This window comes from Eptesicus fuscus, chromosome 18 (assembly GCF_027574615.1).
Source record: "Eptesicus fuscus isolate TK198812 chromosome 18, DD_ASM_mEF_20220401, whole genome shotgun sequence".
In the NCBI taxonomy this organism is placed as follows: domain Eukaryota; kingdom Metazoa; phylum Chordata; class Mammalia; order Chiroptera; family Vespertilionidae; genus Eptesicus; species Eptesicus fuscus.
Genome location: NC_072490.1, coordinates 2,130,729 through 2,144,123, shown reverse-complemented (window position 1 = coordinate 2,144,123; position 13,395 = coordinate 2,130,729). Strand labels below are relative to the sequence as shown.

Sequence of the window (13,395 nt, the reverse complement as noted above, 5' to 3'; positions counted from 1 at the left end):
GCGCAGAGGGCGGTGCGCACCGCCTGTGAAGACCGCGCTCCCCGAAGAAGCAGGGGGCGAGGAGCGTGGGGAGGGGAGCAGAGCCCGCAAAAGCCAGTGCCACTGAACCAACAGCCAGCCCGTCCCTCTGCCAGGTGATGGCAGAGAACAGGGAAGGGGCTGCTGGTCGCGCTGGGAGGCAGCGTCGTCCCCTGGTGGAGGCGGGTCCCGAGGTGAGAGGGTCCCCGGAGCTCCTGGTGGTGGTGGGGACAGGCCTGCTGGGGAGAGGACCCGGGCGTTGGTCAATGAGACCATGAGCTGATGGAGCCAGCGGAGAGAGGGCGCTGTGAGCCCACACGCCTGTGACCGCCCCGCACACATGTGATCCGTGCACACCTGTGAGCTACCCTGCTCCCACCTGTCACCTCCCAACCCCGGTGACGGAGGCATACCTAAGGCCCCACCCGTGCGCCTGGACTTTCCCGCCTCTGACGTCCACATACACAGAGCCCCCGACATGCGAAGCTCTGATCCCCCCCGCTGAGGGCCCTCCTTTCACACTATGACCCCTCCATACAGACCTGTGAGCACCTCCCACCGCTCCCCCTGGGGGACCTGGAAGTCACCTGGGGAAAGGGCAGCCAGGGGCTAGCCAGACTGGCCAATGGGTGGCCAGGTGGGGGGGGGGGAGCGAGGGAATCAGGCCTGGGGATCAGTGCCCGACGAGAGAGCAGGCAGGTCTGGACCCGCAAGCTGGCTCACCTGTGAGCAGCTTAAAAAGTAATTTCCTAAGAAGAATCAGTTCTGCAGCCGCGGCCTCTGGACCTGCCTGAGATGGTTATCAGACGTGTGGCCTGGACAGTGCACAGCAAGGCCAGTTCACGTCTGGGGTCTGAGGTATGTCTAGGCCTTGATGCAGGATGGGTAAGTTCAAAACTGAGGTCCCAGGCCAGGTGAAACAAAGCAGTCTTCCCTCGCGGCTCTCCTACTTCACTGTGGTACTTCAACAGCTTGACTCTAGTGACTCCATTTTACTTCCTCACTCTATTCCTCGCACCCCAGACACACATCACTCGGACCAGACCAGCTCTGCAGAGGCTAGCTTGTGGGTGGCACCCTGGGTGGGGCAGGGCCGCAGGCACCCCAGCTGCTTCCTGCTGTTCCATTACAGCTTCTCCCTGGCACCGAGGCCAGCGAGAATAATGGCCTGCTGGTGGGCTGGACTGTGCCGAGTGCAGCCCTCGGTCTCCGGGGGCAGCAGGAGGCAGCACGGAGCTCAGGGAGAGGGGTCCAGGCTGCCCTGGGCCTGATGGTCATCACTCTGGGACCCGGCTTTCTGAACAGGCTCAGCAGCCACCACCGCTGGCCAGATCCTGCGCTCGGCTTGCAGCCGACGTGCCCACAGGACCCTGGACGCTCCTCTCTGCAGCCTTGCCAGCCTGGAGGACCAAGCCCAGGTGGCAGCCAGCTGTGCCACTGCTCTGGTGCCCACCATGCCACTGGCTCAGGCCCAGACCAGGCTGCAGACCCAGACAGCACTTCAACCGGAGCCAGGGACCTGCTGGCTCCTCCACCCGGGTCTGGCAGGCAAGCCTGGGCCTGCGCACCCGCTAGGCGTCAATCACTAGTTTCTGAATCAGCAAACATGTGGAATCATCAGGAATGAGCAGGCATGTGGTCACCCTGACAGGCCTCCAGGCCTCACAGTCACAAGAAGACAGCGCCCCACACTCACACGTACGCTCTGCTGGTTTGTGCCGAGGCCCCGACGGGCACTAGCTGGGGGCCTCAGACACAGCCGCTGACCCAGCACGTGGACAGAGGGTGAAGCACAGCCTGCTTCACGCACACGGTGCCTTTCACACAGGCCCCCAAAGCGAGGTGGGGCCGAGGCCACGGCACGTAGAGGCCCATCAGTGTTTCATTCTAATGGAAGAGGAATGGGCAGACTCCTCAGTGGCGGAGGCTCACACCCGTCCCCACCCCAGCCCCTCGGTCAGACAGATACCTGTGCAACGTAGGCTTAGTTTGTCTGCAGAATCCTTGTCAACAACCTGTAAATAACAAGGCTTTTTAAAAAATACATATTTTATTAATTTTTACAGAGAGGAAGGGAGAGGGATAGAGAGTCAGAAACATCGATGAGAGAGAAACATCGATCAGCCGCCTCCTGCACACCCACTACTGGGGATGTGCCCGCAACCAAGGTACATGCCCTTGACCGGAATCGAACCTGGGACCCTTCAGTCTGCAGGCTGACGCTCTATCCACTGAGCCAAACCGGTTTCGGCTAAATAAAAAGGTTTTTAATGCAAAAAAAAAAAAAATATATATATATATATATATAAATAATGAATATGTAATGGATTCCGTCTGGAGTGTGTTTGTCTTTATACCAACATAGTTGTAAAATATATATTTTTAATTTTTTTTTATTCAATCCCGTCAGGGCACATAGAGAATCAACCAATGCATGCATAAATAAGTAGAACAACAAATCGATGTTTCTCTCCTTCCCTCTCTCTCTAAAATCAATAAATGAAATATTAAAAAAAAATTTTGTTTTGCCCAGCCAGCATGGCTCAGTGGTTGAATAGAGACCTATGAACCAGGAGGTCACGGTTCGATTCCCAGTCAGGGAACATGACCAGGTAGTGGGCTCCATCCCCAGGAGGGGGCATGCAGGAGGCAGCCGATCCATGATTGTCTCTCATCATGGATGTTTCTATCGCTCTCCCTTCTTCTCTGAAATCAATAAAAATATTTTTAAAAAACAGAAGAAGCCCCGGCCGGTGTGGCTCAGTGGATGGAGCGTCAGCCTGCGGACGGAAGGGTCCCGGGTTCGATTCCGGTCAAGGGCATGTACCTCGGTTGCCAGCACATCCCCAGTGGGGCGTTCAGGAGGCAGCTGGTCGATGTTTCTCTCTCATCGATGTTTCTAACTCTCTCTCCCTCTCCCTTCCTCTCTGTAAAAAAAATCAATAAAATATATATAAAAAAAAAAAAAAAAACAGAAGAAAAAAATGTTTTTTAGGAAGGGGCCCACCCACCAAGGCGAAAGTGCCCAGGACTCATGCAGCCACGTGGGGGGCAAGTACCTCCCTGGGTATCAGCCCCAAGATAGCCAGATTCCAGTACCACACAGGCCTCCCCCTGCACTGCCTCCACCTGCCCCCCCCCCCCAGCCAAATAAAGCCACAAAGCCCTGCCCTAGTGCTGACGGGGGGGGGGGGCACTTCCGGCCCAGGCCCCACCCCCGACGAGGGCACTTTGCTGGGGGTAGTGAGGTGGCTCTGCTGCCTGGCCCAGCCCGCCCACCCCGGGCCCACCCCTCAGCCCGCCCCCAGACGGGGTGTGGTGACTTCCTCCCAGAGGAACAGAGTCCTGCCCTCTGAGTCGGGAAGTTTGGAGGATGAGGCCCGTCAGCCCGGAGGTCAGCAGGGACGAGCGGGCAGGCTGGCGGGGGTACAGGAGGCTGTCCTCGGTCCCTGAGCATCCCCTCCGGTGGCTGGCGGGGATTCCTGGGGGAAGAGACAGGAAGGGCCCAGCCCCACAGTCTGGTCAGCCTGGGGCAGGCCTGGCTCTCTGCTCTCTCCTCCAAACAGCTGTCCTGGCTCCTGCGGCCCTTGGGGAAGCGGGGGGTGAGCCTCGGCAGGGCCAGGCCTGTCCCGAGAGGCCACGCAGATGTGCCTCAGACCGCTGCCTGGCCCCTGACTTCCCTGCGCCCTGCCAGTCAGTGTCACCTGAAGTCAGAGCAGGGCTGGGCTGATGAGCAAGGCACTTGGCTGCTCCCCGAGCGAGCAGGGCCAGAGAGTTCAAGGCCGGCCCTCAGCTCTGCCTCCCCCGGCCAGGTTGCCCTAGGCCTGCCCGGTGCCATGGCGGCCCACCTGCTTCCCAGCTGCGCCCTCTTCCTGACCTTGCTGGGCACGGCCCCCGGCTCCGGGGACCCCGTGGTGCCCAGCCAGCCCTTCACCACCGTCTGGAACGCCAACACGCAGTGGTGCTTGGAGAGGCACGGCGTGGACGTGGACGTCAGTGTCTTTGACGTGGTGGCCAACCCGGGCCAGACCTTCCTCGGCCCGGACATGACCATCTTCTACAGCTCCCAGCTGGGCACCTACCCCTACTACACGGCCGCCGGGGAGCCCGTGTTCGGCGGCCTGCCCCAGAACGCCAGCCTGGACGCTCACCTGGCCCGCGCACACCGCGACGTCCTGGCCGCCATGCCTGCCTCTGGCTTCTCGGGGCTGGCGGTCATCGACTGGGAGGCCTGGCGCCCACGCTGGGCCTTCAACTGGGACGCCAAGGACATCTACCGGCAGCGCTCGCGGGCGCTGGTTCGGGGGCAGCACCCCGACTGGCCGGCTCCTTGGGTGGAGGCAGCAGCCCAGGCCCAGTTCCAGGGGGCCGCCCAGGCCTGGATGGGGGGCACCCTCCGGCTGGGGCGGGCCCTGCGGCCTCGCGGCCTCTGGGGCTTCTACGGCTTCCCTGACTGCTACAACTACGACTTCCTGAGCCCCAACTACACCGGCGAGTGCCCGCCGGGCGTCCGTGCCCAGAACGACCAGCTGGGGTGGCTGTGGGCCCAGAGCCGCGCCCTCTACCCCAGCATCTACCTCCCCGCAGCGCTGGAGGGCACAGGGAAGGCACAGGCGTATGTGCGGCACCGAGTGGGTGAGGCATTCCGTGTGGCTGGGGGTGCTGGGAACCCCAGTCTGCCGGTGCTGCCCTATGTCCAGATCTTCTACGACATGACCAGCCGCTTCCTGTCCCTGGTGAGTCTCCTCCCGTGGCCCTGCCCCCCTTCAGCCCACCTCGTCAGGCATTCGGTCCAGCAACGGATGCCACACAGCCGGGTGGCGCTTTCCTCCCTTCATTCTCACGTCCTTGAGCACCTACTGTGTGCCAAGGCTGTGCCAGGACGCAGTCCCCGCCTGCATGGCACACAGGCTAGAGCGGGACGGGCTGGCCTCCGGCCCCAGGGCCGGGGCGGCCCCAGGCAGGGAATAGGGACCGTTTGGCTGATCCAGTGGGGTTCCAGCGCTGCCTGGGGAGGACGGGAGGGCCACAGAGCCACCCTGTGCTTCCCCCCAGGACGAGCTGGAGCACAGCCTGGGGGAGAGCGCGGCCCAGGGAGCGGCGGGAGCGGTGCTCTGGGTGAGCTGGGAGAACACGAAGACCAAGGTGAGCTCAGGCCCGGGCGGGGGGCAGAGGTCGGCCGGGGAGACCCGGCCGGGCCCATCCTTTCCACCCTGCAGTCCTGCGGGCGGGCCAGTGAGGGCCTCAGTGCCCTAGGGGGGCCCACGCATGGCCCTGACGCGCCTCCTCCCCCCAGGGGTCGTGCCAGGCCATCAAGGAGTACGTGGACACCACGCTGGGGCCCTTCGTCCTGAACGTGACCAGTGGGGCGCGTCTGTGCAGCGAAGCGCTGTGCTCCGGCCATGGCCGCTGTGCCCGGCGCCCCGGCCACCCCCAGGCCCTCCTCCTCCTCAGCCCCTCGAGTTTCTCCATTGAACGCCCGCCTGGCGGAGGGCCCCTGACCCTACGAGGCGCCCTCTCCCCTGAGGATCGGGAACGGATGGCGGTGGAGTTCCAATGCCACTGCTACCCGGGCTGGAGGGGCGCCTGGTGTGAGCAGCGGGGCACGTGGTGACTGGGCACACCCCAGGGTGCACACATTGCCGCCACCTGGTCGTGTAACAGTGCGCTCGGGGCCCAGGCTTTCCCGAGGTCAGGCCCAGCTACCCACGTCGGGCACACTCGGGGGTACAGTCAGGAGCACCTGCCTGGCATGCTCACCTACCAGGTACTTCCCGGGAGTCTCCGGCACCCACCTCGGGGTCTCTAACATCACCTCAGAGACAGGGGGGCCCGTCTTTAAACCGCAGCAATCACAAGAACGGACGTTCTTGAGCGCCTGCCCTTCACCCAGCCCCGTGCTGAGCACGAGAAGTGCGCCGACTCATTCAGCCTCGGGCGCCGCCAAGAGGGCGCTGAGCATCACCGGGAGGGAACCTCTCCCAGGGGCACAGCCATACCCGGAGGGAACCTCTCCCAGGGGCACAGCCATACCCGGAGGGAACCTCTCCCAGGGGCACAGCCATACCCGGAGGGAACCTCTCCCAGGGGGCACAGCCATACCCGGAGAGGGCACAGCCATACCCGGAGGGAACCTCTCCCAGGGGGCACAGCCATACCGGAGAGGCTGGCATTCCCCCCAGGCGTCGGCTGCAGCGGAGCCTGGCTCCGCGGGTGCACGGTCAGCAGCCTGCAGCCTGTCAATAAAGCAGACGTGATTCTCACTCGAGAGCTGTGTATTGAGCGCCTGACACTGCAGCTCCGGACCCAGAGGGCACGGGGAGGCTCCTCTCGGATTGACGTCTGTCCCGGGGCGGCTACTTCCAGGCTGGGACCCAACTCTCAGGAGGAAGCTCCACTGGCCGCTTCCACGCCTGACGGAGGCAGGAGGCCGGCGGGAGCCGAGACAGAGCGGCGCGGGGGCGAGGCGGAAACGGGGGCAGCTGGAGGAAGGGCCCGCGCCCGGCCCAGGGGTAGCACGCGGGGCGCCGGCGGGGCTCGGGGAGCCGAACTGAGGCGGGTCCTCAGCGGCGACGCGTGGAACCACAGCCGGGCCGGGGCGGGGCGGGGGGGGCGGGCCGGGGCCTTGGAGGCGGGGCCAACGGGAGGCGGAGCAGGCGTTGAGCTGCGACGCGCAGGGAGCAGGGCGGGGCCCAGCGCCAGTGGGCGGGGCCTGCGCCGGGTCAGTGTTAGGACGCACGCGCCGGGGGGCGGAGCCTGGCCGCCCAGGGAGACTCAGGACCTGGTGGGGCGCAGCGGGCCGCGACGGCTACAGTGCCTCCGCCGCGCCGCTAGGGGGCAGCGCGGACGGATGAAGGAGTCCGGGCCAGAGACCACGAGATCTGGACCTGTGCGGAGCGGGACGCCGAGCATCCCGGAGCCCAGCTTCAACATGTCAGTACCGCCCCCTCCCCACGCGCGGCGTGTCCGCATCATTGCCCCCCGCGCTTCTGTCCGCTCCGTGCGTAAGATCGCGTGGCTGTGTCGCTCCTCTCGCTCTCCCTGTGTCTGGGGTTCCCTCCGGAGCATGCTGAGCCACACCCAACCACTGTCAGGTTTCCAAGCCCCCACCCCCAGAACTCCACGGTTTATGGCCCACTAGGAGGGAGGGGGAAACCGAGGCACAGCGGGGACCGCCTGTCTCTGAGAACCAGGAACCCCGCCCACGGTGGGTTGGGGTGGTACGAAGGGGTTAAGCCCGCGGGGAAGCCTGGGGTTCCTGGTCTAGATGCAGATCTTGGGGCTTCCTCCCTCCTGGTCAAGGGGTGCGGCTGCAGCGGAGGTGGCTGATTGCAGGTGAGGGGCGTACAGCCTTCTGAGTGGAATGCGGCGTGAGGGGAGGGGGCGACCTGTTACTGACATTGGCCTCCAGCTCAGGGGGCTCCCGGGGAGCTGGGGAAGGGAGCCAGGACGTCTTCTCTGGTGAGAAGGTGAGTAGCATAGTGGGGACCAGCGCGCCTGCCTCAACCCCCACCGCCAGACACCCCCCAGCATAGAGCCTCCTGCTGCGGGGCTTGGGGCAGAATGGGCAAACAGTGGGGTTTGGGTGCAGGAGGTCTGGGCCCCTAACCTGGTGGCCGTTGGACCCCTGTGGATGTAGGGAGGAAGCTGTGGTCCTTATCTAGAGCGGCTGAGGAAGAAACTCAGCCCCGCGGGGAGCCAGGCTTGCAAGAGCCACAGTGCTGTGTGGCTGTGAGCAGGGACCTTGCTGGTGCTGCTGGGGCCCCGTCTGAGGGGACAGTTGGATCCATGACCCTCCGAAGTGTCCTGAGAGAGGAGGTGTGATTGTGGACGCACAGGTTGGACTGAAGCCGTTGCTGGCTTTAAAGATGGGACGGGGCCATGAGCCTAGGAAAGCAGGTGCCTCTAGATCAGTGGTCGGCAAACTCATGAGTCAACAGAGCCAAATATCAACAGCACAACGATTGAAATTTCTTTAGAGAGCCACATTTTTTAAACTTAAACTTCTAACGCCACTTCTTCAAAATAGACTCGCCCAGGCCGTGGTATTTTGCGGAACCTCACTTTAGCCCAGGGAGACCCCTGGTCGCGGCCCGCTGCACCCCACCAGGTCCTGAGTCTCCCAGGGCTGCCAGGCTCCGCCCCCTGGCACGGGCGTCCTAACACTGACCCGACCCAGGAAGAGCCACACTCAAGGGGCCAAAGAGCCGCATGTGGCTCGCGAGCCGCAGTTTGCTGAGCACGGGTCTAGATCTAGAAGCTGGAAAAGGGCAAGGGAGTGGGTTTTTCCTAGAGCCCCCAGAAGGGACCAGCCCTGCAGAACCTCACTTTAGCCCAGGGAGACCCAACTCAGGTGTCTGCCCTGCCAAACTGTTACAGTAATTCCTTAGCTTTGTAAGCATGCGCGCACGCACGTCCTGAGCTGGGCTGGGCTGGGCAGTGTTGGGGAGCGGGCCGTGGGCTGTGTCCCAGGCCAGGAAGCCCATCCAGGGAGGGGAGGGAGCCTGATGGGTGAGTGAGGGGCGCACCAGGCCCCCCCCATCAGTTATGTGGCGGGCATGGCCCACGGGGTTTAGACGTGTGGCCTGGAATTCGGGATGGGAGGAGCTCCCGAGGACAGCAAGTTTGTTGCGTGGCGTTCAGCAAGGGGTCATTGCGTCTGCTTTGCATGTGCTGCCTGATGGCCAGCCAGCCGCGTTGCTGCAGGGCTAGGTCAACTGTCCTGGGGAGGACAGCGCTGCAGCCAGAGCAGCCGGGCCAGGCCTCAGGCCTCGGCCTCCATCCAGCGCGGGGCAGGGCACCTGAAGCCATCCCTCTGCTGTCCACTGAGTTCCCGCCCCACCCCCGCCCCCGGGTATAGGTCCCTCCAGTCCACCTGCACCATCCGGTGAGCGTGGGAACAAGGCGCAGCCCTCCCCTCCCTTGCTCTAGGGCACATGGCTCCCCGGGCACTCTGTCCACTCGTCCCTGCCCCAGCCCGCCCTCCCTCCTGGCTCAGCCCAGCCCGGCTGGTGTCCACAGGAGGGGCACCTTGTGGTCTGAGGAGATGCCACTTCCTGGAGGCCTTGGCCTGAACCCCCAGCCTGGCACTGAGCCACCTGCAACCTGAGATAGGGGCCCGGCTCCCAGCCTGACTCAGCTGAGCCCGGGTCTCACACGTAGGCCGGAGCTCACTGAGCCTGGCCTCGCCGCCTGACCCCTCCCCTAGACCCTCCCAACTGGCTGGAGCGGATCCTGAGTCCAAGCCGGCCGAGTTGATTCTGGATCCTGCCTGACCCCGAGATCCAAGCTGGCCAAGCTGCCCCAGGACCCTGCACACCAACCAGGGCGGACCCACAGCCCCAGGCCGGCTGCGCTGACCCCGGGTTCTGCATGCCGTCCAGAGATGACCCCCCTTCCCGGCTTGACTGAGCTGACCTTGGACCCCACACACCAGCCAGAGGAGAGCTCAGCCCCCAGCCTGGCTGAGCTGACCCTGGAGCCCGTGCACTGCCGGCCCGAGCTCCTGGACGCCTGCGCCGACCTCATCAACGAGCAGTGGCCGCGCAGCCGCGCCTCCCGCCTGCACTCCCTGGGCCAGTCCTCCGACAGCTTCCCCCTCTGCCTGATGCTGCTGAGCCCCCCCCCCACGCCCGGCAACGCCCCCATCGTGGTGGGGCATGCCCGCCTGTCACGGGTGCTAGACCGGCCCCAGAGCCTCCTAGTGGAGACCGTGGTGGTGGCCCGGGCCCTGAGGGGCCGTGGCTTCGGCCGCCGCCTCATGGAGGGCCTCGAGGTCTTTGCTCAGGCCCGGGGCTTCCACCGGCTGCACCTCACCACCCACGACCAGCTGCCCTTCTACGCCCACCTGGGCTACCAGCTGGGGGAGCCGGTGCAGGGCCTGGTCTTCACCAGCCGACGGCTGCCCGCCGCTCTGCTCCGTGCCTTCCCCGGGGCCCCGTGCCCCCGGCCACCCTGCAAGGCCCCTAGTCTGGCTGCCCACGCTGCCCCCAAAGCCTCCAAAGGGCCGTCATTGCCGCCACCCCCTCCCCTGCCTGAGTGCCTGGCCACCTCACCGCCCCCTCCAGCAGGGGCCTCTCCACACAGCCTGCTGGAGGCAGGGTACCGTGACCTGAGAGGGGGCCCCATCTTTTGGATGGAGAAGGACATCTGAGGGGCACCTAGGACAAGGCACCATCTTTCTGGTTCAGTGGACTCCCCAGGACAGTCCCAGCCTCCGCCCCTGGCCCCGGGGACCGCTGAGAGCCGGGGGGGCCAGGACATGGCTCCCTGGCTGGGGCTCCGAGCTGTCAGTGTGGCTGAATAAAGGCTTCTGTTGGGTGTGGCGATGACGGTTTATTTGTTGACCCCCACCCTCGCCTCCCAGGCTCATCTTGGGTCCCCTGTCCCTGCAGGAGCCCCAGCTCCACCTCGGCTGGCCGCGGATGGAGGGACTCCTGCCCTTTGCCCTCCCACTCTGCCAGCTCAGGAGGAAGGGTGTCTGTTCTCTCCCCATTCACTCGTCACCACTCCCTGAGCACCTCCTAGATGTTAGGTCAGGCCCTGGCTGCGCACAGGCAATGGGGAACGAGACCCACAGATAGGATCTTGACCCAGGGGGACAGATAGGTAGGGAGGCAGACAGCCGGCAGTTGGCAGGATGCATGCTGGGGCCGTGGGAGCCCTGTGCTCTCGCCCCCTGGAGACCCAGGAGGCCTCCCAGGGGAGGTGATGTTGCGAGACCTGAGTGCCGAGTCGGCCAGCTGGGGCTGAGTGCTCGGGCAGGAAAGAAAGTGGCGGGGCGGGGGGCGGGGGGAAGGACTTGAGAGCTCAGGGCGGGGAGGGGTCAGGGGTGGAGAGCAGTAGGGGAGCAGCCCAGGCCAGCCCAGGGTGTGGCTGCTCTGAGAGGCCTCCGGGACCCCTTGGGGGCCATGCTTTCCCCACTGTGGGGAGGAGCTAGGGATGCTCTCCCCGCTTTCCCTGCTGTCTGGAAGGCATGGCCTTGGACCCTAAGCTCACACCCTCTCTCCCGCAGGTCCGTTCCTGGGGCAAGACCATGCAGCTGGGCACGGCCCTGGTGCTCGGGGCGGCCCTGTGCCTGGGGTGTGGCCAGCCCCCACCTGGGGCCCCGGGAATCCCCTTCTCCGTGCTGTGGAACGTGCCGTCGGCACGCTGTAGGGCCCGCTTTGGCGTGCCCCTGCCGCTAGAGGCCCTGGGCATCACTGCCAACCGTGGGCAGAGTTTCCATGGGCAGAACATCACCATCTTCTACAAGAACCAGCTCGGCCTCTATCCCTACATTGGGCCCAGGGGCACAGCTCACAATGGGGGCATCCCTCAGGCTGTGCTCCTTGACCGCCACCTGGCACGCGCCGCTTACCAGATCCACCGCAGCCTGAGACCCGGCTTTGCTGGCCTGGCAGTGCTGGACTGGGAAGAATGGTGTCCACTCTGGGCTGGGAACTGGGGCCGCCGCCGAGCCTACCAGGCAGCCTCGTGGGCGTGGGCACAGCAGGTACTCCCGCACCGGGACCCCCAGGAGCAGCTCCGCCAGGCCCGGGCTGCCTTTGAACACGCGGCGCGAGCGCTGATGGAGGGCACCCTGCGGCTGGGCCGGGCACTGCAGCCCCGGGGGCTCTGGGGCTTCTATCGCTTCCCGGCCTGTGGCAATGGCTGGCACGGTGTGGCTTCCAATTACACAGGCCACTGCCACCCGGCCACCCGTGCCCGCAACACCCAACTGCATTGGCTCTGGACCGCCTCCAGCGCCCTCTTCCCCAGCATCTACCTCCCGCCCAGGCTGCCGCCCGCTCACCACCAGGCATTTGTGCGACACCGCCTGGAGGAGGCCTTCCGCGTGGCCCGCTCTGGGCACCCCCACCCCCTGCCGGTCCTGGCTTACACCCGCCTCACACGCCGACGCTCTGGAAGGTTCCTGTCCCAGGTGAGTGACAGCTGGTGTCCAGTGGGGAGGCCTGGCCCTGTCCTGGGAAGGTCTGGGCAGAAGACCTTGCCTGGGGCGGGGGTGGGAAGGGGAGGCCCTGGTCTGGTTCTGAGGGGGCGGTCCTATCCTGGAGCATCTGCCAGGTGTGGCTCCGCCCTGGGGAAGGCACCGCCAGCCTTTGGTGCCCTGATCTGAGGGGAGACATTCTCTGGGTGGAGGGCTGAGAAAGCGGCTCAGGGGCTCGGTGCCAAGGGGCCCTACTCTAGAGGTGGAATCAGATGGTGGCGCTGAGTCAGGAACGGTTCTGGAAGGCGGAGGTGGGCCCAGGCGGACTGGGCCAGCTCAGCCCGGGCTCAGCAGCGCTCTGCCTCCAGGACGACCTTGTGCGGACCATCGGCGTGAGCGCAGCGCTGGGGGCAGCCGGCGTGGTGCTCTGGGGGGACCTGAGCCTCTCCAGCTCTGAGGTGATCATTGCCCCTCCAGCTGCCACCGGCCCAGCCTGGGGGTCCCAGGGCGGGGGAGAGACCGCGCCAGGGCCACGGAGCAGGCACACTGATACATCCCTCCCCTTTCCCCAGGAGAAGTGCCGGCACCTTCATGACTACCTGGTGGACACCCTGGGCCCCTTCGTGATTAACGTGACCAGGGCGGCCACAGCCTGCAGTCACCAGCGGTGCCATGGCCATGGGCGCTGTGCCCGGCGAGACCCAGGACGGCGGGAAGCCTTCCTGCACCTGCAGCCAGGGGGCAGCGCTGGAGCCTGGGAGCCCTTTACTTGCCGCTGTTACTGGGGCTGGGCGGGCCCCACCTGCCAGGAGCCCAGGCCTACGCCAGGGCCTAGAGAAACAGCATAAAGCCCGGGGTTACCTGCTGTGACCCTCTTGTCCCCGCCGCCATTTCGCAGCCCTTGAGGATTCTGTCCCACTCTTGTTCTATTTAGCTTAACAGTCCTCTCTCACACACACCCTCCTTCCCATGGGATCCCTGGGGAGTGGAAGGGGAAAGGGGCCAGAACAAAACTCCCACTATTTTAAAACCAGAGGCCCTCACATCACCTGATCCCTGCTACAAAGGAAGCTGACCTAGGGGGAGAGAGAAGGTTCCAGATGGTTAGGGTGCCAGCCCAGGGCTCTATTCCTACACATCACGGGTCCATGGAGATGCCGAAGGAAGGGGACAGGCGGGTCTCATGATCTTGACTAAGGTCTGTACTGCTAAACAGTTGTCTGTACTTTGCTTTCATCATAAAGTCACTTTTTCTTTCGCTGCCTGAGGTTTGGCTGTTCACTATGGTGTCCCACGCCCCATGCTCATCGAGTCGCGAGTGTGTCCGGCTGCAAGCGTCCAGAGATGCGAGTCCTGCGTGGTGGGCGGCTTAGTTTCAAAGTTAACGACGGTGCGCGTTTGCAGGTGGCGTGGGTGGGGGAGGACACAGAGCATTGTGGGTGCACAGT

General features: G+C 64.6%; 2 protein-coding genes across 5 annotated transcripts; both read left to right on the top strand.

Moving 5' to 3' along the window:
* The first annotated feature begins 3,302 nt into the window (after positions 1-3,302).
* On the top strand, positions 3,303-13,207 carry LOC103300557 (hyaluronidase 3). 4 transcript variants are annotated; one of them, XM_054729426.1, is made up of 6 exons: positions 3,303-3,412; positions 3,831-4,754; positions 5,074-5,163; positions 11,033-11,941; positions 12,316-12,405; positions 12,520-13,207. In XM_054729426.1, the coding sequence occupies exons 1-6, from the start codon at positions 3,392-3,394 to the stop codon at positions 12,793-12,795; spliced, it is 2,310 nt and encodes a 769-aa protein (XP_054585401.1). In that variant the 5' UTR covers positions 3,303-3,391; the 3' UTR covers positions 12,796-13,207. The 4 variants fall into 4 exon arrangements, with proteins under 4 accessions (XP_054585401.1, XP_054585402.1, XP_008155659.3 ...); XM_054729427.1 differs by lacking the exon at positions 12,316-12,405; XM_008157437.3 differs by lacking the exons at positions 11,033-11,941; positions 12,316-12,405; positions 12,520-13,207 and adding an exon at positions 5,315-6,279 and having other exon boundaries at positions 3,309-3,412.
* NAA80 (N-alpha-acetyltransferase 80, NatH catalytic subunit) lies at positions 8,526-10,331 on the top strand. The gene is given in 4 exon segments (XM_054708123.1): positions 8,526-8,529; positions 9,227-9,256; positions 9,259-9,292; positions 9,355-10,331. Coding segments are annotated over 4 exon segments (885 nt in total). The 3' UTR covers positions 10,172-10,331.
* Positions 13,208-13,395: the final 188 nt, after the last annotated feature.